This window comes from Syzygium oleosum, unplaced genomic scaffold, assembly GCF_021117445.2.
Source record: "Syzygium oleosum isolate NSW1041296 unplaced genomic scaffold, Sole_v2.1 Sole_v2.05, whole genome shotgun sequence".
Taxonomy (NCBI): Eukaryota; Viridiplantae; Streptophyta; class Magnoliopsida; order Myrtales; family Myrtaceae; genus Syzygium; species Syzygium oleosum.
Window position 1 is genome coordinate 5,492,185 of NW_026607489.1, and position 27,843 is coordinate 5,520,027.

A 27,843-nucleotide genomic window follows, 5' to 3' on the forward strand; every position below is an offset into this window, starting at 1 on the left:
TCGGAGGAACGAGATCCGTTCTATCCTGGGAGACGATTGTCCAATATCCTCGGGTACTGATTGAGGGGCCAAATTCGTCTTAAGGACACGACGTTAATTCGTTGAGCTCGGATCAACATTCTGCTTATTTGGTTGTACTGCTTTCAGGTTAGTTTTCCTAACGTTTGATTTTAATCTCTGATATACGAACTTAGCCGAACAACAATCTTAAGACGAATTTTCTTCGGTTCTGTTCGTATATTCTTATGTGTTGTTCGTTGAGTTTTTCTGTCCAATATCGGTTTGCCGTTTCTTTAAGTCGAACCTTTGTTTTTTGTATGTTCGCTTAGTTTTTGCCGAATTTCTATCACATCGTTCAATTCTGCTTGTGTCGAAATTCTATTACAATATTCGGAAATTTTCGTATTCAGAATACGATTCTGTTCATACAATTTTTCGTTACAATTTTTCGATTCTATTCGTGAACAAATTTTTTCATTTCTGTTCGTATTGAAATTCTCAATTCTGTTCATGACCAATCGATTCTGTTCATAGTCATATATTTCCGATTCTGTTCGTGAATATGCTCTGTGTTTATATTTCAGAAATGGCTTCGGCTTCGACTCCGGTTAATCCTATTCCGAATCACGGAGAAAAGCCAGAAAAGTTCAATGGTACGGATTTCAAGAGATGGCAACAAAAGATGTTGTTCTATCTCACGACCTTGAACTTGGCTAGATTCCTCAATGAGGATGGTCCTAAATTGGACGTTGGAGAGACAAATAAAGAAAATCTTGCTGCTGTGGATGCATGGAATCATTCTGACTTCCTGTGTCGCAACTATGTTCTCAACGGTCTGGACAATACTCTCTATAACGTCTATAGTCCGCTCAAAACGGCTAAGGAGTTATGGGATAGTCTGGACAAGAAATACAAAATCGAAGATGCCGGATTGAAGAAATTCATTGTCGGTAAATTTCTGGACTTCAAGATGGTTGATTCAAAGACCGTCTTAAGTCGGGTTCAAGAGCTTCCGGTGATTATGCATGATATTCATCTTGAAGGAATGACTCTAAGTGAGACATTTCAAGTGGCTGCCTTCATTGAAAAAGCGCCACCATCCTGGAGAGATTTCAAGAATTATCTCAAACACAAGAGAAAGGAGTTGTCACTTGAAGACTTGATTGTTCGGTTGAGGATAGAGGAAGACAATAGAAATTCCGAGAAGAAAGTTGGCAGCAATTTGGCGGTCTCAAGAGCCAATGTTGTTGAAGAAGGATCAAAACCCAATAAGAAGAGGAAAATGCCTAGCAAGTGCGGGAGAGGATTCACCCAAGGCACGAAGAAGTTTGTTGGCAAGTGCTTCAACTGTGGCAAGTCCGGACATCGAGCCAAAGGCTGAGAGCCAAGAAAAGACAGAAAACTCGAGGCTAATGTGGTGGAAGAAATTTCCAATGGTGTTGATGATATCAATCTAACTGCCATGATATCCGAGTGTAATATGGTGGGAAACCTCAAGGAGTGGTGGATTGATACTGGAGCAACTCGTCATATCCGTGCAAACAGATCGATGTTCTCGTCCTACACAAGTGTGGGGGGTGATGAAAAACTTTATATGGGTAATTCATCAACCTCTAAGGTTGAAGGTGTTGGAAAGGTTGCTCTAAAGATGACATCTGGGAAAGTTGTGACACTAAATAATGTGCAAGACATACGCAAGAATTTAGTGTCCGGATCTCTTCTTAGCAAGAATGGCTTCAAGCTGGTTTTTGTATCCGATAAGTTTGTACTCTCCAAGAATGAGATGTATGTAGGAAAGGGTTACCTTAGTGATGGTCTTTTCAAGTTGAATGTAATGACTGTTGTACCCAATGATGTTATGAATAAAGTTGTTTCTGCTTATGTGCTTGAGTCTCCTAATTTATGGCATGCTAGATTAGGACACGTTAACTATAAGTCGATAAAGAAATTAATGAATATGGGACTGTTGCCAAAATTTGATTGTTCAAGTGAGAAATGCCAAGTGTGTGTTGAATCTAAATTTTCTAAGCCTTCTTTTCATTCTGTAGACAATAGAGTCTTAGAACCTTTAGATTTGATACACACAGATATATGCGATATGAAATCAATACCGTCAAGAGGTGGTAATAAGTATTTTATCACATTTATAGATGACTGCTCGAGGTATTGTTATGTTTATTTGCTTAGTAGCAAAGATGAGGCTGTGAATGCTTTTAGAATTTATAAGTCCGAAGTTGAAACTCAGTTGAATAAGAAAGTTAAAATGATAATAAGTGACAAAGGAGGTGAATATGAATTTCCTTTTGAGGAAATTTGTACTGAGTTTGGTATCGTTCACCAAATGACTCCTCCTTATACGCCGCAATCTAATGGAGTGGCGGAAAGGAAAAATCGGTCTTTAAAGGAAACAATGAATGCATTGTTGAATAGTTCCAGTTTACCACAGAATTTGTGGGGGGAAGCTGTTTTGACGGCGAATTTTATTTTAAATAGAGTACCCCACAGAAAGACACAACAAACTCCCTATGAGAAATGGAAAGGCAGAATGTCTAACTTGAATTATCTCAAAGTGTGGGGGTGTTTGGCTAAAGTTGCGGTTCCTAAGCCTAAAAAGGTTAAGATAGGACCAAAGACTGTTGACTGTGTCTTTATTGGATATGCTCAGAATAGCAATGCATATCGTTTTCTTGTTCACAAGTCAGAGATCCCAGATATACATGTTAATACGATCATTGAATCAAGGGACGCTTCGTTCTTTGAAAATATATTTCCGTATAACATAGTATATGAGCCAATTGATAATAACAAGAGGCCTCGAGATATTATATCTAGAAGTGATCCAATGGAGGATGAACCTAGACGTAGTAAAAGACAAAGGACTTCCATGTCTTTTGGACCTGATTTCTTAACGTATCTGTTAGAGAATGAGCCTCGGACATTCAAAGAAGCTGTGACTTCGCCAGAAGCCCCGTTCTGGAAAGAAGCTATCAATAGTGAAGTTGAATCCATATTGTCAAACCATACATGGGAATTGGTTGACCTTCCTCCCGGTAATAAACCACTACAATGTAAGTGGATTTTCAAGAGGAAAATGAAAGCGGATGGTGCTATTGATAAATATAAGGCTAGGCTTGTAGTAAAAGGATACAAGCAACGAGAAGGTCTTGATTATTTTGATACTTACTCACCTGTTACTAGAATTACGTCTATAAGGATGCTAATTGCCATAGCAGCGGTGTATAAGCTTGAAATCCATCAAATGGATGTTAAGACGGCCTTCTTAAACGGGGATTTGGAAGAAGAAATATATTTGGAACAACCCGAAGGGTTCATTGTTCCAAGTCAAGAGAAGAAAGTATGTCGGCTTATCAAGTCACTCTATGGATTGAAACAAGCACCGAAACAATGGCATGCTAAATTCGACCAAGTCATGTTGTCGAATGGTTTCAAGATCAATGAGTGTGATAAATGTGTATATGTTAAGAACACTCATAATGGTTTTGCCATTTTGTGCTTATATGTAGACGACATGCTTATAATGGGCAGCGATAGTGAGGTTGTTAAGGCGACCAAACGCATGCTCATAAGTAAATTTGATATGAAAGATATGGGGGTTGCAGATGTTATTTTAGGAGTTAAAATCCATAAAACATATGGAGGATTAGCTCTATCACAATCCCATTATATTGAGACGATTCTTGGAAAGTGCAAGAATCTAGATATTGTACCGATAAAGACTCGATAGATGTTAATTTACATCTTTCGAAGAATCTTGGTGAAAGTAAGGCTCAAAATGAGTATGCTAGTATACTAGGCAGTTTAATGTATGTCATGAACTGTACTAGGCCGGACATAGCTTGTGCGGTTAGCAAGCTAAGTCGATTTACAGTTAGTCCAAATGAAAATTATTGGAAAGCAATGAAACGTTTATTGGGCTACTTAAAGTATACTCAAGATTATGCTTTGCATTACACAGAATATCCAGCGGTACTTGAAGGATACTGTGATGCAAATTGGATAACCGGCACTAAAGACACAAAATCGACAAGTGGATATGTATTCACACTTGGGGGAGCGGCAGTGTCTTGGAAATCATCCAAACAAACTTGTAATTGCTAGATCCACTATGGAATCAGAATTTATTGCTTTGGATAAAACCGGTGAAGAAGCAGAGTGGCTTCGAAATTTCTTGGAAGATATTCCTAATTGGCCTAAACCAGTGCCCGCTATTTGTATACATTGTGACAGTCAAGCGGCAATAGGAAGGGCAAGGAATGTCTTGTATAATGGTAAGTCTCGACACATACGTCGAAGACATGACACAGTAAGACAACTTCTTTCTAGTGGAATTATCACCGTTGACTATGTGAAGTCAAAAGATAATATTGCGGATCCATTAACAAAAGGCCTAACTAGAGAGATGGTTGCAAAAACATCAAGGGGAATGGGTTTAAGGCCTATAAACAAGTCATCATAGCGGAAACCCTACCTAGTTGACTGGAGATCCCAAGATCTAGGTTCAAAGGGACAACTAAGTTATGAAGACGAGTGTAGAAATCTTGTCAAATTTTTACTCATTCCGGATGAAGACAGTACTAATATGTGAAGGTTAAGCAAAAGCTTTTAATGATTCTGAATTGAGTATGTGATATACTATATGTTCAGAAATCACCTATGTGAGTGTGAAGTGAGGGCCGCTTCTGTGAGAATTGAAAAGGCCGAATTCTCTAAAACACTCATGAGACCAAGGCGGTGTTCATGGCCAAAACGAACACAACGGTGAGAACCAATTTTGTTCGAGAAACAGGTTGTGTGATTTCTATTGTCTAGGCTTACACCAAAGGTCGACGGTTCAAAGACATCAAGTCTCTCGATTGAGTGATGTAAGTCCGATAGGTTTCACTAAGGAAAGTTCAAGGTCTCAGACTACTTATCCTGATGCAACGTTTTCTCATGGAATAATCGCACATTGCATCTCATGCATACACGAAGAGTCACGATATCTGAACTTCTCATTCATGTGGGGGATTGTTGGGATTTTGGAACCAAAATCCCATAGAATTGAATGAGAAGTGTGTGGGTGAAAGTGTCCCACATAGGGTAGAAGAGAGATGGGAGATGGGTTCAAATAGTTGAGCCTCACAAATGGGTTTGGGCCCCAAGGGGTACCCCACTTTTGTGGAAGAGAGAGGACCTACGTCAAGCTAGGTCGGTCCACCCCCCGCGCGCGCGCCGCCGTCTGGCCGGTTCGGTTTGGGGTCCACTCTCTATCGATTTTTATTTTTTCCGAACAGATACGTTGTTTAGAATTTTTTTATTTTTTTATTTTTTTTTGGACAAATAAACATGTCTGTTCGTGAGGTTCGGTTCGCCCGAACGGAAAACCGAAGCCCTTCGCGATTGTTCACAAACCGAACCGATTCAAGTGAACCTTCGCTACTGTTCACGAAAATTCGCAACTCTTCATTTTTCGCCACTTGAATAAGACCGAACAGTTTAGTTCGGAATATATATCACTTCGTGGCATTCATTTTTTCCCGACGCACTCTACGCATATTCACTTCATCATTGTCATTTGGTGCGATTGTTACGCAAAATTGCGTTCGTTGGAGTCCTCCGAATACGTACCGCTTCGGAGGAACGAGATCCGTTCTATCCTGGGAGACGATTGTCCAATATCCTCGAGTGCGATTGAGGGGTCAAATTCGTCTTAAGGACACGACGTTAATTCGTTGGGCTCAGATCAACATTCTGCTTATTTGGTTGTACTGCTTTCAGGCTAGTTTTCCTAACGTTTGATTTTAATCTCTGATATACGAACTTAGCCGAACAAGGGGATGAAAGAACGTCCCTCTCTGTCTCTTTCAGAGAAATTTTGCTGGGTTTGGGTCCCATTATAAGAACCATGTTTGCTCTAAACTCTAATGCTGGTGCTGGGTTTGATGAGGTGTGGCATAGCAATATAGTAAAGGAATTCTCACATGTCGCTCTAATGCGACTGCATGGAGAGGTTAACACATTAACACAAGTGCATCTTAAACGGATTAGATTTTATTCTCTTTGATGTTTCTTTTTTTTTTCCTTTCATGTTCTTTCCATTCTACCCTTCTCCTCCCTTGACATGCACTGTTCAATTCGTCCGTTGTTGCCTCTACTTTCTCATTGCCGTCCACATCCATTAGAGCCCCGCGACCCACCTTTCGCCCTCGTGATTTTGTCGTGATGGATCTAAGGCCGCACGAGCTGCAATACCTGTGTTCACAAGGGTGGAGAGGGATGATGTAGGTATTGTTAGGGAGAGAGAGAAGTTTTAGATTTTCTATGATAAATGTTTCTAAAGGTAGGATCACATTATGATTAATTTGTGAGAACTGAATATGATCCCTATCCATAAAAGAAGTTAACTTCATTTCACTTATTCAGATCCAAAGGTTACTAACATAATAACACAAATTAGTAGCATCAAACTATATCATATAATCAAACCCTATTTTTGGAGAAATTACCAAACACATAGTGAGAAAGTTATCATCATGAGCACTTCATCTTTTGGTGACCGCAAGCAGCATTTTGCTATCCAGATTTTCAAAGGCAGGATGCTCGAAAATCATCATGGCAAAACGTTGTTTACCTCACAAATTAATTTTTAGGTGCACTTTTAGTTAAGAATTGCCACTATTATAGCTTTCGTGGGCCATCATGATTAGACACGACATTTGATTGAATTTAAGACTCCGTTTGTTTCGCGAAAAATAAAAAATTTGGAAAATATATTCCTAAAAATCTATCACTTGTATCGCTTGAAATAACTAAGTCAATGAAAAATGTTTTTATTATTGATAATAATAATAATTGTCCAACAATTTTGGTGGATGGTGAAAATACTTTTTTTTCGTTCATTTTTGTAAGCGATATGAGCAAATATTTTTAAGAAAATATTTATCATTCATTTTCCGCGAAACAAACATACCCTAAAACTTTTGCATAAATCTGAATAGTGAGTGCACGTAACATAGGTGTTTCAGGCACTATACATAACTCTTATGACTCGTGTATTTTCTTTTCGATACTTCAATTTGTGATTTATGGAAAAAATACAGTTCCCTTTCTATTCCCTAGTTCACGTTAGGTTAAACTATGCAACAATCACTCGATTCAACCGAAATAAGCCTGCCTCCCACATTCTTCTTCTTCTTTTTTAATTTAAAACTATGGTCAAAGTTCACAAAAAATTTCGATTGAAAACAAAATATTCTGCCATTCAATAATTCCAACATGGGTTTATCTACTGTCAAGTTATTTTCTAGTTTATAGGATTTAGATACGAGGGGGCATACTCAACATTGCCTCCTTCAGCTGGCGAATAGACGAAAATATATACATATATACAAAAGCCGTAAGTTATAGGTCTTCAATCAACAATTATAACACTTCACCTATACTTTATTGATTGTTTTTCTTGTAAGGGCTGGATTGGCTCTCTACTGATATAAATATATTTTTCTATCTCCTCTTTTGGCTCATGCGGTCGACCAACTTTGGCTGCGTGCATGAAGGGCACATTTTTGCATGGCATACTGAAATTAAGTTCTATTTTCCTACGTATTATAGGGTCCCGTGGATATGACCTTGCCATTCGGTAGGTTTTCAACGACGAAAGGCAGTGTTTGTTTCGGGGAAAAACTTCAAGATAAAAGAAAATGATTATCAAGAAATCATTTTCTACCTATTCACGTTAGGGAATTCATTTGCCTGACTCTAAGCATGCATGTTTCTTTGACCGTAAGTGGTTTTCCATCAATTGATTAGCAAACCAAGCACGTGAAAGTCCAAAAAAACAATTCGCGGGAAATTCTTTCGATCAAACAAACACACCTTAAGTGAATTCCAAACATGGGGCTTAGTTTCAATTGTCAAGACTTGCTAAAAAAAGAAGCAAAGTTCATATTGTTTATCAAGATCTCTATCTGTCTCTCTATATATCCCCATAATTAATTAAAGCAGGCAAAAGTTTCTTGTCTAATTATTGTGTGCACTTATTGCTCGTACTCCATGGGAATTATTTGCCTGGACCCTAGTTCAATGGACCAGATCAATCATAATAGCTGGTCATGTGGGTTTCACTCGACTAAATAGTTGTGGTCTCACTCGATGCATGGATTTGAATCTATTCTAACTCAATTTGAAGGTTGCATCCGATCAAAGTGAGAGGCTATATGGCACTTGTGCTGAGTTCGGCCATTTGGGTATCTAGACCGCATATGACCGGAAGACATGATACGGAATCCCTCAAATTTCACATACCTTGTTACGTTTTTCGTTTGGTGAATGACCAGATATGATACTGAGCATGCACATATTGCATGCAATGAAGTGCTTTAGGACGTGGATTCTTTACTCCACACGGTACTGCCCCTTAGTGCCACAATAATTCCAACTGTCGAGATTTATCGCAACACCAAAGGAAGCATTGCGCGAAGGAGAGGATCTTCACCCAAATGGAACAATTTAAGTGTGGGAGTTCAATATGAGGTCCTCTTAATGAGTTATCTTCGGGGACGGCTGCTGCACGGATACTTTTTGCATCACAACACTACCAATTTAGCAAGCTCCTCACTATTATTAAAGGGATATGCTGATATTCGAATATAAGGTCTCTCCTGACTCGTATCACATGTAATTTTGCAAAAAAGCTGTTAACCCATCTAAAAGTTTAAGTGGGTAGACAAGATGGGATATACAAGTTACACAACAGTCATCGATTTCTTTATGTTTGCTATCTTGATCACTAATTTGGAATTAACATGTATCTATCTATCTATATTGACTATATATAAGAACAAAGCTACGTCCAAAGAACCCCTTCCGTGGAAGTTCCACTTGCTCTTATCTGACTTCTGCCATCGAGGATCATTGATCTGATTATGTTATGGCTAGGCACAGCTACTTGATTAACTTGTACGTCGTGTGGTGATTATTCTAATCACTCTACTAAGCGTAGTTATTATAGAGTTTAGCGAAGTAGCGTGTTTCTTTATGCTTGTTTCTATCGCAGAACGGAATACGATTCGCTGTAAGAAAGCATCTGAGCGTGTGTTTTCTAGTGGGTTTTTCCAAATATAATAAGCAATGGAAATTGATTTGGGTTATTAGGGGACATATTCAAGTAAATTAAGCCTGTCAATGTGACCTGTCATTAGCCAGTGTGTACAAAACTCAGTTTAATCATGGAAAATGGCGAAACTTTAGGGTTTAATCCGAGGCAAAGCCCCTACTGAAACGAATCTGAGAGCCACACATGCTACGATGGAAACAAGCAAATTTTTTGTGTTTCTGAGATTTATTACTCTGGATCGGGTGAATAATTATTAACATTGATGTGAAAGAGACTCGTGGGGTTGACTCCACTAATTACCTTATCAACATCCCTCCCGCTCCTTTATCTTTTCCTCTATCTTTCATCTCTGACATCCTGGCAACGTATGGAACATCCTGCAAATCTCGTGAACCGGTTAAGTACAGGTCTTCGACTCATGTAAGTGGCCCTAATCCGAGACAGTTTATGCACAATTCGTTGGGTTTGAACATGCGACTTCCGATTCATGAGCTTAAACTTCCCCGTTCATAAATTTGGTTCTCGAAGCCATGAAAAATGAGAGGAGGGAAAATTAATTATCGCAAGAAATGTCCCTTTAGAATTTACCATCAGCGGTACTCTCCACTTCGAATATCGTCGTATTGATTACAATCAGCCACTGTCTCGAGTGTTTAATTTTCTAGGGTTATCTTCAAAATTCATATCCACTGTTTCAACTTTTGGAGAAAAATCATTTTCTAACAAAAACAACTCAATATTCTTTCTAAGTAAGAGAAATTTTAAGACTAATTCCATAAAAAACACTTGATGAACTACTTGGGATTGACAATAAATTATATAAGATTGATAGCACAAAAAATCCCAAACCGATACACTTGTGACAAATTTACCCTCTATTAGTTTTCGTTAGATTGGACTAATACTATGAAAAATCCCAAACCGGTACACCTGTCAACAGTCATATGTCATCCAACTCAGTAATTTGATGGTAAATTTAACGGAAACTAACGGAGGGTAAATTCGTCACAGGTGTGCCAGTTTTGGGTTTTTCGTGGCATAAACCCAATTATATAAATAAAATCCCGTTATTTCAAGTAGCATACAAAGAATTTCAGGTGAAAAATGGCAATGCTTCAATTAGCACAAAGAATTTTCATTTAATATTATCGATCACGTTTGCAATTAGCCGACACCCACATTTTTCCACAGCAGCCACCAAGCCAGCTGCACTTACCATCTGCGAAATGATTAAGCGTGGAGAATTATGTCAGCACTGTCCTTGTTTGATCATTGTATTGATCTGCTAATAATAGCCTTCGTGTTGCCTTTAGAATATAATGATGACGCCATGCATTGCCTGGAACATGCACGAATAAATCCTCAAAAAAGTTATAAAATGAAAAAAAAAATTGATTATATAAAAAAAAATAATGACCTGCTGGAGAATAGAATAATGTAAATTAGTTTGACAAATTTCGAGTAAGGGCAACAGAAACAACAAGAATTTCCATCCTTACCAAAAAAAAAACAACAAGAATTTCCTCGAGAGGTGTTCACGAAGCCGGGACCCAAGCCGACAATGTTGTGAATTGTGTCGTTTGACTTGCAAGTGAGGGAATGAGAAATATAAATAAACAAATAGGTAAAACAAATCTTTTTAATTTTGACTAGTGGGCATCTAATTATTTACCTACGTGTCACGTGCATGGAATCTCCTCACGAATTGCAAGCATGAAACATATTCTAATAATAATAAGGGTTAATACCACGAAAAACTCCAAACTGGTATACTTGTGACAAATTTACCCAAAACTAATTTTTTGACAACCGAAAACCCTAAACTGGTACACCTATAATAAATTTACCAAAAACTAATTTTTTGGCCATAAAAACCTCAAATTAGTACATTTGTGACAATTACCCTCCGTTAGTTTCGGTTAAATTGAATTAACAATCAGTATACCTGTGACAAGCAGAGGGTAAAACCCAAAATTGATACACCCGTCAACTGTCACGTATCATTCAACTCAGCAAATATATCAGTTTGGAGTTTTTTTGTAGTATTGACCCTAATAATAATAATAGTGGTGACGGTGGTGAGATTGGATTATTACAACAAGTTTTGGAAACCCATAAGGCAACCTAACATCAATTTGAAGTTTCATTATTTTTATTTTCTTAAATCTGGCAACTTTGGTGTTTGTTTTTTACTCGACGCAAAAGAATAAAAAAATATAATTCAAAAAAATTATAATTCTTGATGCATAAGACTTTCAATCGATGATTTAAAATCTAATATATTTGTTCTTTTTTCAGATTATCATAAAAGAAAATTCCCTCAAACAAGCCTTTCCCCGACCAATGCCCTTCCAAAGCTCTTCTTCATCCACATGATCTTGTGCATCACGTCGCTGTAAATGGTGTCACGTACTTGTATTGTAATGTCCTTTGAGTGCAAGAAAACAAACAGTCATTCAGCCAAAAAAGAAATCCAATAAAAATCCAAAAAAAAAGAGAAAATAATAATAATGCAGCCAAAAGATGTCAGCGACTTGCACGAGAGGCCATGAAAGCGAAGCAAGCACGCAGAATCTAATGACTGATTAAGCAGTATTTTGCAGGCAATTACAGTGTTCTAACTTGGGTGTTGGTTTTGGTTCTTGGTTTAGGGTGTGGTTCTTTGCGCTCTTTTGTATCTGCTTTGTTCTTTTCCCATGCGACTAATCCAAGAATTTTTGTTAGTTCTTGCGATATTTCGTGTCTCAATAGCTACATTCATGTACGCTTCTTTATTTCGACAATGTTCTTAACTTTAAGCGAAAGTCACAATCTCGTCTCGTCTCGCGACACTTGATTAAAAAATGTAACTTTAGAATGTGACAGCAACGTCCACATAATGATTATATAGACTTTTGAATAAAATCAAGTCACCGCGTAGATTCATTAATGATGAGACAGTATGCAAATTTGCATTATGATGAATTATGATATTCATCTTTTAGGAATAATTGTTCTCAAAAAATGAATGCCTGCCAATGTTTGGACTTATCAAAAGGTATCTTTTGAATTCTCGTCATAACAAAAATTAATCAATTTATTTGAAGTTGCGAAAAGAATCACATGAGATTGAATCAGTTTTCGGTATCGCAATCCATATCATAGAGATTGCATTAAATATTTTTAAGTTTTGATAAATGCTGCAAAGATTGATAGAAATAGATGTTTGGGAATGATGGAAAAGTGAATGGTGAAAGTGTTGGCAAAAGCAACTTCTCTTTTTCCCAAGTAAGATACTTTCATCACCATTTCAAAAAAGGTCAATAACCCAATTATGCCACCAAAAGCATCATAAAACGATTTGTCATTTCTTCATTAGAGTTTCTCATTCAATTCCTTTTGTTTTTCCCTCAATTTTTTCCCCTCCAAACAAGAGCTAAGCAAGCCGCCTCGATTTGTCGGCGAATCGTTGTTCGTGACTCGTAACTCGATCAAACAGAATGCAGGAGGTTTGTCCATCGATGATCTTCTATGGTGCTTGAACTACCGCCGCATCCACTAGTGATAATATATCCTAAACACGTTCGTTTATTAAAATTCAATAAATAAAAAAAATCACTTCCATCGCGTTTCTTGGTACAGCAACAGTGATATGTTCATGATTTGCTACATATCCCATCGATTGGCACATTCACGGTGCCTATGGATTTAGCGGCAGCGCCACGGCAGTAGACCCGGGTCGCGACGAACGGACCGATCGATCTGGGGCGGGCCCAAATGAGAGAGAGAGAGTGAGCGCGAGAGCGAGGGCGATACGAGGACGAAGGCCGTGACGCAGCCACACACCGACGCACAGGAATGTTTTGTCATTGTCACGAAAACAGCGGCCAACTTGGTTCGCCACCAACACCCAACATCAGCGGTTTCACCAAAACCTCTCTCTCTCTCTCTAGAAAGCATGGTGTTCAGCTTGGACAGCAGCCCACTGAATCGAATCGACGAGGCTTCTGCCACTCGTTTCTCTTTCTCTCTCTCTCCCAACAATTTGTCTGCATTCTTCTTGTTTTGTTTGTACCCTTCCGTCACTGCTCACTAGCCCTCCAAGTGCTCCTATGCATAGCTTCTTTGTCCCAACCCCATGTCAGAAACCTCAACATCTCTTATTATTAGAGCATGGAAGTAAGAAAGACTTGATTTGGATGTTTTTGGGTGGGGTGACTCTTGAGTCTCTTCAACTCAATTGATGATCTTTGTGGGTTTTTGATTTTTACCTATCTATCAGTTTATCTTTTTGTTATTACAGTTCGGGGGCATGCGACCCATTGAACACCCCAGCAATCTCATGAAATGGTTATACTCAAGACTTTTTGAACCGTGTAGGTGGTTCCGATCTAAAGTAGTTTACATGCAACTTGTGAGATTTGATTAGGGAACCTCCAATTTCCGAGCTGAAAATCTCCTAATGTCCTAACTAATTGTGTCGACCCTAAACGGTAATCGATAATATTTATTACCCTATCGCTTGAGATGACTTTAACCTGCCATGAATTGTTTTAGAACCGAGCTGATTGTATCAAATATATGACATATTATATAGCGGCCTTCATTAATGTGCATATTTTAGATAACTATTGTCCCATATCGAAGTCCTTTTCCCTTAATGTAGCATGTAACCCAACGCAATCTTGAGATTAGTCAATACTCGCACAAGATGTTTTGACTCCTACTTTTGTTAGCAGCTTAACACAAGGCTCCCCCTGTGCAGGGACTCTACCCTCCAGAGGTGGGATTCTTGTCGCATATTTAAGTCTGCCCTCCCTTTATTGTAGCTTGTAACCCAACGCAGTTCTCAGATTGGTCAACACTCGCGTTAGGTGTTTTTCATCGCCAGAATCCATTAATAGTGCAATGAAAAGAGGGAACTCACTTTTTACTAAGCTCCTTTTCTCTTCTTCCAAGATTCTTGCAAAAAATTTCCACTATCACCAATAATCTTATCCAATATCAATCCTAAAATGACTCTACATAAGATTCTCCGTACATGATCTGAGAAGTTTCAATCTAAAAGGTTAAACAGTTAGATAAAAAAAAAAGAAAAAGAGGGATTCGATACTTAAATACGATAACAACTCCTCCACTCATGTGTAGACGAGCATCGAAATTGATCATTAGAGAGGCAAATAAAGAGTCCGGATACAAAACCCGTAGCTCCATGATCTTGACCATGCTAGAAAATAGAAATCCTCACTTGAAAAGTGTTATAAACCTTTTTTTCTTGAAAGGGACGTGGCTGGTGACATGTAAACGGGGATTAAACTTCTTTTCGTGAGTCGAATGTGGTCGCGTGAAATTTAGGGGAAGTGACACTGCGGAAAACTCTCCACATCACGAGCCGTTTTGTTCGCAGAAACTGTCCACACCCGAGATAAAGTGCATCTGCGAGAGAAATTATTGATGCATGCAGGCATCCCTACGCTTCCATTTTCAGAAAGAATTTTTATTTTGATAATGCACTCATCGATGAGAAACCCCTGGATCTAGATTCATGCATGTATACGATATAATTACAGTCGTTGATAACGTGGGATCCGCATTTGGGATTCACACGATCAATGATTTTTTATCCATGTGTACTCATCGAGAATCTACCCTCTCGTTGACACTATTGGTTGAGTTTAGTGTTGGCATCTATTCACCTATCGAAGAGAGAAAAGAGCAATGCTTTTATTAAGAGAATTTATGAAATTGTTTATTAAGGAATGTGGCACTACGTGCGAAAAGAGCAATGCTTTTATTAAGAGAATTTATGAAATTGTTCATTAAGGAATGTGGCACTACGTGCGAGGTAATTATTTTGGGGGGCACATGTAAGAACCAAAGAGTATAGCTTAGTAAATAAATGCTATGGATGGATCTCTAAGAATCCTACTTTGTTCCGTTGGCCGGTTGATAGTCTTATATATCTTATCTTTACTCATCTCGACGCAACATATGCTATCCATGTTGTCAATCATTTCATGGCTGCACCGCATACTACTCATTTTTGGCCATGTATAGGGTACCTTATTTCATGCTTTTCGCTTCTCTGCTTAATCTGCTTTAAAGTTACGAGCATATTCAGTTGCAGATTGGATAGCTTAGTCTTCTTACTGTCAGCAACTTCGGGCTATTGCCTGTTTCGCAGTGATTTTCTTATATCTCGGCATAGCAAGAAGTAAACATTCATAGCTCAACTGAGCACTTGTCGAAAGGGCTTTGGAGTTACAATGGTTACAATGATTACCACTAGACAGGGGAGGTTCCACATCGTGACGCGATAGCCATCTCTTATAACAACCAAAGTGCTATCTAAATACCGGAAAATGATGTTTTTCATTAGTACACCAAACTTATTGACACTGACCGTCACTTTATGCAACATCATGCACGCCACATAGCAATTCGTCTCGTTTTTTATTCCATCAATCAGTTGGCACATCTTCACCAAGGCACACCCCCTAGGACATTTACAAATCTCCTAGCCAAATTCCAGCTAATTGCTCTCCACGTCACCGTGGGTTTGGAGGGTTTTAGAGATATTTTGATACCTTGCCTCGAATGATTGCGATTATGAAACTCGCAGTTGGATTGTATGAATTGTGATTGATTGAACTTCGGGATGTGATATGTTAATTATATTATTACGTTAGATAGACTCTCTAAGTTTCTAAAAAAGGCCACAAATGCTCCTTGTACCCTCATCTTTGGAGAGTATAGAAACATATAAAAAAATGCATATATTGTTTCTTTTGCATATTTTATCTTTAACAACCCTTTCTTGAAGCAAAAATTAGAGCTAAAATATTAGTTGTTAGAGGTCATCAAATATGCACAAATCATTAAAAGAACCAATCGAGCATGAATTCGTAATCGAAACACAATATGCATATTCACCAAGAGACATAACTAGGACATAGTACAAGTCCAGATGGGGTTTGTCCAATTCGTCTTGACAACTAGTGTTTAGTTGCCCCATTAGCACTCAACATCGCCCAACATCTCCCCCTCTCCAAGCAATAGCAAGGTGGATGTGAACCGACCCACCGTCTTTCTAATCACGGTTTGTCAGTTTGCTTAATGACAACCCGACGTCGATTACGATCCCTAATCACAACCCTTTTTCAACCCAATTGATCCTCTCGTTTGTCACGTAGGGTACGTAACTGGAGCCCAAAGTCGAGGTTTTTATGCTTGCGGGGGATCCCATACCGCGGATGAAGGACAAGTGTCAAAAAGATGCAATGCATGTCGAATCGATTTGAGCCTAAAGCGCAAGTAGAAAACAAAGGAATGGACATTTGGAAGGTGTTGATCGATCAAGGATCCGATTTCCTAGTTGACATATTTGGGTGGAAACGAAATTAGCATTCAATTAGGAGTTAATTTAATCCCCACCTGGTACCCCATGACTCTTAAGATCCAAGGGTTGAAAATGAACCTCTTAAATATGGAAAGTATTTGAGTATGTTATGGTTAGGCCCCTAATAAAAAAGATGACGGTTGATATGTCAAGATTTAGTGGTTCATATCGAATGCACGAGTGCCATGACATGTCCCCACTTGTGTGCATGTGTTCCTAATCAATAGTTGACAAGTCTCTAACTATGGTTGTACATGTCCATTTTAGGCAATAGACTAATTATAGAACATGCCGTCGTCAAGATAAGAATTCAACAAAAAATGATTGAGATATAATATCAATTTCGGGGCTTGTATTAGGTCCGGGTCAGTGCGTAAAAAGATAGTTATGCACAAACTGTTGGATGAGTGTTATGTGTGTTTGGAGTTAAACTTTATCACCAAATTATTTCACATGACAACCATTCAACAATGAATTTGTAAAACTATATTTCACACTGACGATGAATCTCATAAAAACCCGCGGTCTTGGTCAATAGACTCGGGTGAGGGTGGCTCAAGAAAAAACTTGGGTTGGAATGCAAGAAGCCTGAAGAACGGCGACTGAATGAATTGATGCTATTGAGTTCAGAGGTTTAAGCATTCATTCCGGAGATGGACTCTCACGGTGTGTAGTATTTGCTCATGTTTCGGCCGATGCACTACTTCGATACCGTTTAGGTTGCGGAAAGAGGACCACACAATCCATTACAATAGTGAGAAAAGTGGAAAAAATAAGCGACAAATTGAGAAAACTAACACGCTGAGATTTCGGAGGTGGATTAGAGTGTTAGAGCCTACTTCACGTGAAGAGGGAAGGCGATAAATCCGCTATTAACCACGGAAATCTTAGATCAAAAGCTCTCTTACACCCAAGCCTTTGGATTCCCAATCGATCTCACATAATGTTTCACTCAATCTCTCCACTATGTTCCTCAAAAAACTCTCAAAGAGAAATCCTAAAAGCACCCTCAAGAGTCTATGATGTGTATTATCCCTGTTCTCTCTGAAAAATGCTCTTAAAAATAGGCCAAAACATCGAGTCTCTAGATAGATGTGTCGAGTTTCGGGTGCCCGCCCACACTTGGCCGAGCGCTCGGCAAATGGGCAGTAGCCAGGGGCCTTGCCGGGCGACCGGTCATGGCATTCTGTTGGCTTATAGGCCCTTTTACCCGGGAGCTCGGCCTTTTGCCTGGCTGCCTCCCAACGGTCCGGTCCTCTGTGCACTCTTCCACCTTCGAACACCTCGCTAAACTCTCGAAACTTTGAATAACATATGAAACTTTTAAAGAAAAATAACTAATGCTTTCTACTTTTATTTAAGTCCAAACAGACAGGCCCTGAGTTATTGCAAGAAGCATCGTGATAATTGTCTAGATGCACTTTTTACCTCAAATCATCGAATTACAGCTGGATCTTAAAGGGTTAATGTTACTTTCATGCTTATAGTTTCTAAGAACTAAACTTGCACTCAACACATACCAATCAATCAGCATAGTATAAAAGCTGAAAGAAGAAAATCTCCATCCCAATCAAACCTCGTCAAATTGTGTTATGATCTCATATTGCTTATACAGCAAACAGAGAAGCTTCTTGAATTCTGTCTCCTCCTTCCCAATCTAGACAAAACAGCTTGTACTGTCCCCTTAATTTACGCACCAAGTGGTCCTTTCAAAATTGGGTATAAAATCTTTTGGTAAATCATTTCCATTGTACTCTAGTCACAACTGAAAGGACACGCCTCATTCTCCAACACCACCTAACTATGTCAGCTTTAATTAATCACAATTGCAATGAATACAACACAATCTTCTTGGGAGGGGGTCTCCTTCATATTTATGTTGACTTTAGGTTTTCGAGCACTTGTTGGGCAGTCAAACTACATTCGCATCTAGGGTTTGTCCTTCCGAAAAGATCCTGAGCTGCAATTGATGTTCAGAAAGGCACTTTGAACCTTAATCGACTCAAAAGAGATCAACGAATTCATGTGAGAGATCAGTGGCTGGGTATCATATACATTCATATTATATGCTTTTTTGTTATTTTAATGTGATCTTAGTACTAGTTGTGCTGGTTTTATTGACTAAAATGCAATATTAGGTGCAGCTGTCCTAAGGATCACAAACAAATGCAAAAATTATATATTGCTTTCAGCTTTGCTCACCACTCGATCTTAGACTTCTTAATTGAAGAAAATCTCATTAGCAATCGTAATTGGTCTATTTTAGTGTTTAAGAAAGGCCCATTTAAGTCTAAGATGCTTTGTCGTTTTCGTCACCCAACTCTTTCTTCCAAACATGGAGGATTATTTCTTTCAAGTTATTTTAGCACTAATCGTATTCAAATTGATGAGGGCACCATCTGAGATTAGTCACACCACAAGATCAAGAAATGTGATTGATTCCATTGGCTTCTTAATTCTTTTGGGAACTTGAAGTAATGGACCAAAGTGAATTACGTGTTCATGCTAATTCTAGTCTTAATCGCGAGGCTAATTTCCTCGATTAGGATGTCGCGATTAGCTGTCTAAGGGATCCTAAGAGGTTTTCCTGATTAGTTGGGGATTATGTGGATAATAAACATGATCTCTGACTCATGTAGTTCAGGGATGGTCCAAAGATTGCGGAACAGCGACCAGTTGGCATGAAATCCTCTTTTTGGGCTTTCCTCATGGGTAAATAGCATAGCAGTTGGCAAAGTCAAGTCAGTGAAAAAAAGGGCAAAACGTCTAATTATGGAGGTGGCAAAAGGTAAGCCAATCTTGTAGAATCCAATGAATATGCAAGTACTAACATAGTAAAGTTAGTCATTTGTAGATGTTAACCTACTAACCCTTTCAATCATCGATTATGCACACTGCTTCGAAAGTAGAGAAAGCGAATTGGTGGTCATTAAAGGAGATAAGTTATTGCATACTACATTGATTGTTAACGTGGTTTGTGATGCTCATATAAGATTTTCTTGAAAGGAGCACGATCAAATAATGATACATTACATCGCAATTTCTCTTGCTTTGTTTTGTCATTGCTTTCTCCTGGTATATAAACCATTTTGGTTATTGTACGCATCTTATAAATGCTTACTTGATGGGTTGGGTGTCTCCTGTTGCCGGAAACGCATGCTATATGATAAAAATCTTTACATGATATACTTTCATCTGATGCACAACACAATCATTTGCATTGGAGCTTTCCTGGACGGGGCAACCCGTGTTCACAAAATAGTTGGATCGATCAACAGCGACAGTATTTTACACGGGGACTGCTATAGAATACCAATCCGACAGTCGCTTAACTTACAAGTGTCGGCTATTTCAAAATGCAGGAACATGGTTGTGGATGAACTGGTTCCAGGATTGCCATTACAAACCGCAATATATGCAGAACGACTCCTTCATAACTGCCATACAACATCGGGCAATTAAGCATTATGATAGGAGAAGAGAGCAAAGGCACATACACATCAGAATGGGGATACTCCTTAACTCATGAAAAGACCAAATTAACGAAAGTGGAGGTGGAGTTCTATAAAATTGTCTAGTTTTCCTGGTCATTAATTCTTTTTTCCCGTCCTTCCCTCATGAATTTCAACCAAGTCAACTTATTGGGTTGACTTCATATGTCACGTCGGAGATTTGACATGAAAGTGTACATGGACATTACTCGGCAGCTTCGTGTTCTCGTGGCTCTCTGGAATTTGGAGAAAGCCGACCAGAGAAGAAACTTTCCGTTATTATATAAGCACAACAAAGGAACATAACAATAGTGCTTTTCAAGAAGCTGTAATTGATCAACCTATAGAGAGAGGGTGTATAGCAGCCGAGTGAAGTGATGCAATGCTATGCTGTCGACCCACTTTGAATCAAGTTTGTGTAGAGATTGAACCTTGATTGACTGCTCCTCCTCAGCCAACCACTAATTTGGATAAGCATATAATACCCAATAGCACACCACTCTCCCTTGCAATGACTCATTCACAGATCCTAAAAAACTATAGATAGAGTAAAGATAATCTCAATGTAAGAGAAACTAGAAAACCTGTAAAACTTCCAGTGAACACGTACTTGAAGATGCTCTTGCTAAAAAAAAATTTCAAGATGCTCTCGCTGAAAGGAACAAAAACCCCAGTAGAACAGAGAGGAGAAGCACGAGAATAGCTGCCACGGCGCTAAAACTGGATTGCTTGTTAGATTTCTGGCTACTTTCCTCGCTCTTTGCGTCAGCGCCAGGCTTTTCTGAGAGAGATTTAGAATCCAAATGCAATGGTGATACTACGTCCCAAAAACACTTAGCGACGACTGCAGGGGCTTCTCCTTCCGGTTCTAGTATGTTGGAGGAATCTGTGAGAACTTCCATAGACATCAACTCAGCACAATGATCCTTAAGAACCTACAACATCGCAAGAACAGAACAAAAACCATTTTAATCATGCTACTCTGAATCTGCAGACGACAACTTTTAGTGCTTCAATTGCTCAAGAACACAGTTGAACCACTTGTTTATCAAGTCACAAGCACAAACCTCGAGCGTCTCTGATGGTTGTAAATAGTCACAAATTAACGTTCCAGCCAACCAAGGCGCAAATACTCTTCGGGGAAATGAAAGACCGCTTGGTTTCCTGCTTTGATCAGGATTATCAAGTGGGAGCCAACAACATGTGACCACCCGTACAAAAGAAACCAAAGTAAAGATGCAACTTCAAAGTACCAGTTTCATGGTTCACATAAGCAAGTTTAAGGAATTAAGCGCAAGAAAAAGTGAGCATGAAGTTTAAAAAAGCAATTAAACCAAATTGAAAAGGAAAGGAAGAATGTGACAACATAAGCTTGAAGATAGTTACAGATTTCATGTTAATTAATTGCCTTCTGCTGCCCGGCTAGAAACTTTCCCCGAGAAAGCTTCTGAAGTAGACAGCAAGGAAAAACAGACCAGCGCTCTTAAAAACCATATCATCATCATTCCAAACACAACCAGGATCAAGTATAGGGGTCAAGGATACCAGTGAAACAGACTCGAATCCTGCTAAATATAATCCAGAATCAAGTACGACTACATTTTTGGCGGGGTATGGACCTAAATGTACTTAATTTACTATGAAACAAAAACTGATCAAAGGAAACCTTCATATACACGGACCCATGTTTCTCTCTCCACTATTGAACATTGACTAGGATGATTGCCGAAAGGAAGATATTTGAAAATCTTGCAATCCACAGGTCAATTCACATGAAACAACACAGAAGATTTCCGGTGCCATCATTAGTTCCTCTAGTTTCTCAATATCATGACGCAGCTTTAAATCTTACCCTTGAGATAATATGGTTTTTGTTGTAAGACCTTAGAAATACATGCATGTAAATAGAACAGCATAAACTATTGTCAACTAAAATTTGTCAGCCCAAACAATCAAACTCTGGTCAACAAACAATTTACACGTGGATCTGAGATTAATTCAACCAGTAGTTATACTGGATCCTCCATTGACCCAGTTTTCATTTTCATCTTCCACTACAAACCAGAGTTCATCCAAGCTGGGGTTTGTAATTTCAATGATCCAAATTCGTTCACTTTTCCTTCCCTCGTACATCTTCTACCAGCCTTGCTTCTTTTGCCAAGTAATTATCGAGGAAATTCATTGATCTTGCTATGAGAGAAACGACTCCACAGATGATATGACAGTTGAATAATGGTAGAGAAAACAAAAGAACAGCACAAAACAAGACAAACTGGAAAAATAATAAGTGCTGAAACAACTATAACAAATACCCAAAGTTACACTAGCAAAGCAATAGAAAGAACATAAGGTGGTTGTTAGTACACCTCAATGACTGGAGGTCAACTTGCGAAATAAGATTTTCCATTTGTATATCTGGGCTAGATTCCCTGCAACTGTTGTCCGACGGACTTAGATCTGCGTCCGCCTCATCAAGGATAATGTCTAGTCTACTTTGCAGACTTGTGATAATATCTGCCTAGAAGTACATGAAAAATCCATGAATGCTAAGGAGAAAAACAATGACTGAAAAAGGGATGAGATGTTTTTCATCAACATTTTTCATAAGGAGAAAGCTCCTGGAATGGCTGCCAAAGGGAACTAAATCTAGAGGTTCATACTCAGGAGTTGCAAAGGAGGCTTGCCCGAGGAATATACTAAGCTATGTTTTGGTGGGTTGGGCTTTACAATTTATGGCAATTTAAAAATTATTCTCGAAAAGAAATCTATCTGTAAAAGCACTAACACAGTTTAGCAGTTACCAATGAAATTTTATAATTTTTCAGAAAACAAATGGATTGTACTACTAAATACAGATAAAATGGTATATTGTTGTCCTTTGGAAACATGGGGTTTGAATACCAATTGTTAAAGTCAATGCCAAACCCAATGAACCTATGCATGCAAATGTCTGCACTTATACCTATATGCCTACGTGCTCACACGCATGCACTAAATTTGTTTGAGGGCAAAACAGAAACGCATTATTAGCTTCATGCTATAGAAAAAGCACAAATAATGAGTCAGAATGCTGTGAGACAATGGATATTACCTTGATATCAGCAATAGCTTGCAAAATTGATTCCTTTGAACTCAGGAAAGCAAATGAACATACTGAACCACTGAAGAGAAGTATGCCAACAACATTTTCTAAGCTGCTCGCTTTACAAGCATTGAGACAGTGGAAAAGAAGAAAATTAGATTGACATGCGGAGCAGCTTTGGGAAAATTAAATCCAGATTCAAGTCCAACTCACCTTCTAAACATTTATCATTCATAAAAGGCAGAAGTAATTCGACATCATGAAAACCCTCTGACGTGCACGGTTCATCATTAGTGACCTGACGTTGAGAGAGAGAGAGAGAGAGAGAGATTAACAAATGAAGGCAAATATGCGAATCTGTAAAAGGAAACTGCTATAAAGTATACTCGAGGCCAGAATGATTAATTACAATTTGAGTAGCAGTAAAATGAAAAAGCATCAAGCTTCACCAGGATTTAAAAAAAATTCACATTAGTTGATGGATGGCACTAGACATGCATCTGGAATTAAGATTAACAAAACCTTGAGGCAGTATTTTCACAACTGAGCATTCTTGAAGCTGGTCAAACATTGAGGGTATCATGCAGCATCATGCTATGCCTTAACAAGCATTTCAGATTGCCAAAACAAATTCCTCATAAAAAGAAATGCATCAGTACATCTACTTAACTACCGTCCAAGAAAAGATGGTCACAGAATGAGACCCATGTACCCCTCCAAGACATGAATCAAATCATCAGTGACACAGTGCAAACACGAGTCAAACCCGTCCATAATGAGGCCTCAACATAAATCCCATCCAACACCCCAACCAGCCTATCCCACCAAATAAAAAAAGAACAAAGAGAGAAAAATCCTCTCATAGGCCTTGATTGGTTTACTGTTAAATTGACTTACTTAAGGAATGACATCCTATTGCCAGAATTTTCATGTTGCAAAATCCAATTCATAAATAAAGTTTCTATCCGGAAATGAAAAGTCAAGTATTAAAAATTCGAATCATAAGTGATCGAAATGAGGTTTTAAAGATTTCAAGGTTCAAAGGTTCATGAGAAGGAGTCATTCTCAGGGAAATTAATGCATATGTGGCCAAATTACAACCAAGTATATATACGGTGCGGTTCAAAGTATAATCATAATTCTGCTAACTACAGCTGATTACAGCAACTCATTTTATAGTTTTGCCCCAAAAGTTCAGTTCAGCTAACGAATAATTTATTGCATTTAATTTGCCTTAGCCTGTATTCCATCTCTATCTTACTAAGAAATATATATACCCTTCACCTTCTATATGAATGGGTTTTTAATACCCTTCCCCAATTCTTCCTTCTCAAGACGAAATGCTCTTAAAGCAATGGCCATTTTCACAGGATCTTTTCCCATCTAATTAGAGAGGATGTGTTTCAAATTATTGGGACTATGGAGTATGGGTTTATTGCTTGAAAGAGCAAGTGTAGTTTGCAAAACTCTGTAATTTCTATAGCTTTTGCAGGCACATTAAGGCAATAATTCTGGCATTCTCATCCTAAAACTGAAAATCAAAGAATTTATGCATGTAAAAAAGGTGGTTATAAGGTAATAATTTTGACAGAGTAGTTGATAGACTTACCAGGTTTCCATCAACTATGGCCCTTGCACTTCTTAGCTCTTTAGCAATGACTGAAATTCCACTACGAAGTACATGACCAAGCTTCCGGGCATCTGATGCACTCTCACGGCTCACCAGCAATCTAATTTAACATTTTTTTCATAGGCATAAGCGATTCAGCATTACCACAGAGGTGGAATTATTCCTACCAATTAACCATTGTGTGAAACAATGCCGAAGGCCAAAATGAACCAAGCAAATAAAGAAATTTCTGACAATAATGACTAGTCAACCATTTTGAGTCGTTCTGAAAAAGAGTGCTCTTTCTTTTGATTAGACCAATTAGTTCTCTTGCAAAGGCTTCGAGAATTTTTACTGAAAAACTGAAACTCCTTAGGCTAAAAAAAAAAATCAACTAAATCATCCATTGTTCAGAAACAGAAGATAAACGTGAAGTGTAACATTACCTCATATTGAAGTTGTAAGTACACCTAAATTTCTGAAGAGAAGTTAAGACTTTTCCCATTTTGAAATCACAAGGCTTAAGGCTGCTAGACGTGATGTTTGATGCCAGTACACAATTTCGGCATGTCCACCTACAAATTTAACTTGTTAAAGCAGGTACTGCAAAAGGTCAAACATGTCAAGTGACATGGTAAGAATAGGAACGAGTTATACCTCCTTGGACTATAAGAAATATGTATGAGCAGTCTTTCCTCAGTATCAGTCCCTGAGGAGGGTGGTGCTGCCCCGGCGACTCCCTTTATGGTCTGCAAATGCCATTTTCGACCAAGTAAACCCAAGAACATGAACTCTGCTCTAGAAAAGATAATCTCTTCTCATTACAAAAGCAGGAACATATCAGTTTATGAATCAGCCTAGATCGTAGGGTCAAATCATTCATGAACACTTGCCAACATAAAATGCTGATTTGCAACAAGTGGAGTAAAATTTACACATGTCAGTTTCTGTCTCGTGATTGCTAAAGTATGACCAACTTAAAAGAAAAGTATCGAGTAACTAAAATTACACTATTCACTAACAAGATTATCGAGAACACACTCACAGATGTAGATCAACTCAAAAAGCCAATATCAAATGAAGAACTAGAAACGAATGACTGAGTACCTGGCAAAGTTCTATGGTCGAATTCTTGAGCGCACTCTCACTGGCCCATACGTAGATGCCGATCACCCTTATGCCACCCACAAGCATTTTGGACACCTGAAACTTACAAGACTTAGTCCATGTCCTTTCGGCTTACCGTTGAAAACTAATTCTCAATCGCCACTGGCCCATAAAAAAACATAATTCGCCTAATAATATATTGCAACAGAGAATTTGCCCCGGAAACCATTCTGATAGACTCGATCAATTATGACAGCGCCTACATTACAGTAGAGTACACATCAAAGGCATGAATCCTTATATTCGCAAATATTCCTTCATCGAATCAATCCACTCCACTGCATCATCGACACATGCATGCAATGATGCGTCAAAAGACTCGCTAAATTCACAACAATCCCATCAAATTGTGAGATGAAACTACCTGACGCGCATGCTCAGCGACCCAATCTTTGTCTATCGCCACCGACGACGAATCCGAAGATCCCTGAGACTTGGATTGCTTCGCCCCCTTCCTCTTGTCGTCTTTGACCGGCTCGACGAGGGAACAAGCAGGCCGTCCCTCGTCGTTCGGCGGCGTCGGGATCAAACTGAAGACGAAGCCTCTGTCCAGGCTCGAGCTGAGCTTGCCGATCACAAGACCCACCTGCAATTCGATACACCCAGCAATTTTCCCGACAATCAATCAACGAAGCGAACCACACATCACGAAAATCAATTGGTGCAGCACCTGAGCGGGAATCGACGAACTGGACAGGCGGTCCTCCGTCGATTTCAGCTGGGCTTCTTCTCCGACCACCGCTTTCACCATGCTTCTTCTACGGGGTCCGCGAGCAGGGTCCGCTTCGCCTTCGATCAATCGCCTTCTCCTTTCCTCCCTTCCCTTCGGAAGCGTCGGACGGAGATGGCCGTCGTCCTCCCGTCGGATCTCGCCGGCGTCGGAACTGAGGACCGGTGAGCTGCGCCTCAGAGTCAAGAAGGGTGACGATGGCGAAGAGGAAGAGAAACGGGTTTTCGGCGAGAAGAGTCTAGCGTGGAGCGTCCGGACCCGGTTCGGTTTCGGGGCGCAATGAAACCGAACTAATCCGATTCGGTTGAAAGATAAAACTAAATTGGACCGCCTAAGAGTTCCGAATCGAACCGGTACGAACATGATCTAGAAACGTTACCTAAAAAAAATAAAAGATTAACACCACGAAAAACCCAAAACCGGTACACACGTGACAATTTTACCCCAAATTAATTTTTTGACTACCGAAAATCACAAACCGGTACATTTGTCACAAATTTACCCTCCATTAAATTGGATTAATACCACGAAAAATCACAAACTGATATATCCGTGATAAATCGAGGGTAAAACTCTAAACTAGTATACCCGTCAAACTGCCATGTGTCATCCAACTCAGAAATTTAACGATAAAATTTAATGAAAACTAATAGAAGGTAAAATTATCATATGTGTATCATTTTGGGATTTTTCGTGATATTGACCCAAAAAATAAACACCAGGTTGTTGTTAAAACATTGATAGAAAGGATGGACCAAACGGAACATTAATGCCAAATAACTTAAAGCCCATTGTACTAGTAGTCTTTTTGAGTTGTAAGTATATATACCTCGCAATTCTTTAATAGCTTGTCGTTAAAGTAAACAAAGGTTTGCTCAATTCAACATGGTATCATAACTAAGAAATCGTGTATTCTTTTTTTGTTGGAAATAAACCGCTTCTATTACTTCAAGCGAGTCCCACAAGCACACGACAAACGGGACTCGGAATAGATAAGGTCCCGTCAAAATTTGCGGGGTCTCCCAATCACTAGGGAGAGCTTTTCACCTTAGGCCTTATAAATCAAATCTGTCACTTGATTTGCTTCCCTAAAATTACGGGCTACTCGAATGTTCTTACATAAGGCCAGCATATGTGTGCACCGTGAGATACGCGGCTGCACATCCCAAAGTTGGCAAATCACGATTTGCAAGTGCACTTGTCAATGACCAGCTATCAAACTCTAAAAGTAATTAGTTCAAAACTGGATCCGAACGTTGAAGTCTTCAACG

At 38.9% G+C, this 27,843-nt stretch overlaps 1 protein-coding gene across 1 annotated transcript; it reads right to left on the minus strand.

Moving 5' to 3' along the window:
- Window positions 1-20,282: 20,282 nt before the first annotated feature.
- On the minus strand, window positions 20,283-26,791 carry LOC115676456 (uncharacterized). The gene is made up of 11 exons (XM_030599381.2): window positions 26,513-26,791; window positions 26,207-26,428; window positions 25,783-25,878; window positions 25,333-25,424; window positions 25,122-25,250; window positions 24,676-24,796; window positions 23,280-23,364; window positions 23,076-23,185; window positions 22,351-22,502; window positions 21,052-21,148; window positions 20,283-20,919 (listed from the first exon to the last, which is right to left on the minus strand). The coding sequence occupies exons 1-11, from the start codon at window positions 26,591-26,593 to the stop codon at window positions 20,623-20,625; spliced, it is 1,482 nt and encodes a 493-aa protein (XP_030455241.1). The 5' UTR covers window positions 26,594-26,791; the 3' UTR covers window positions 20,283-20,622.
- Between the last annotated feature and the right edge of the window lie 1,052 nt (window positions 26,792-27,843).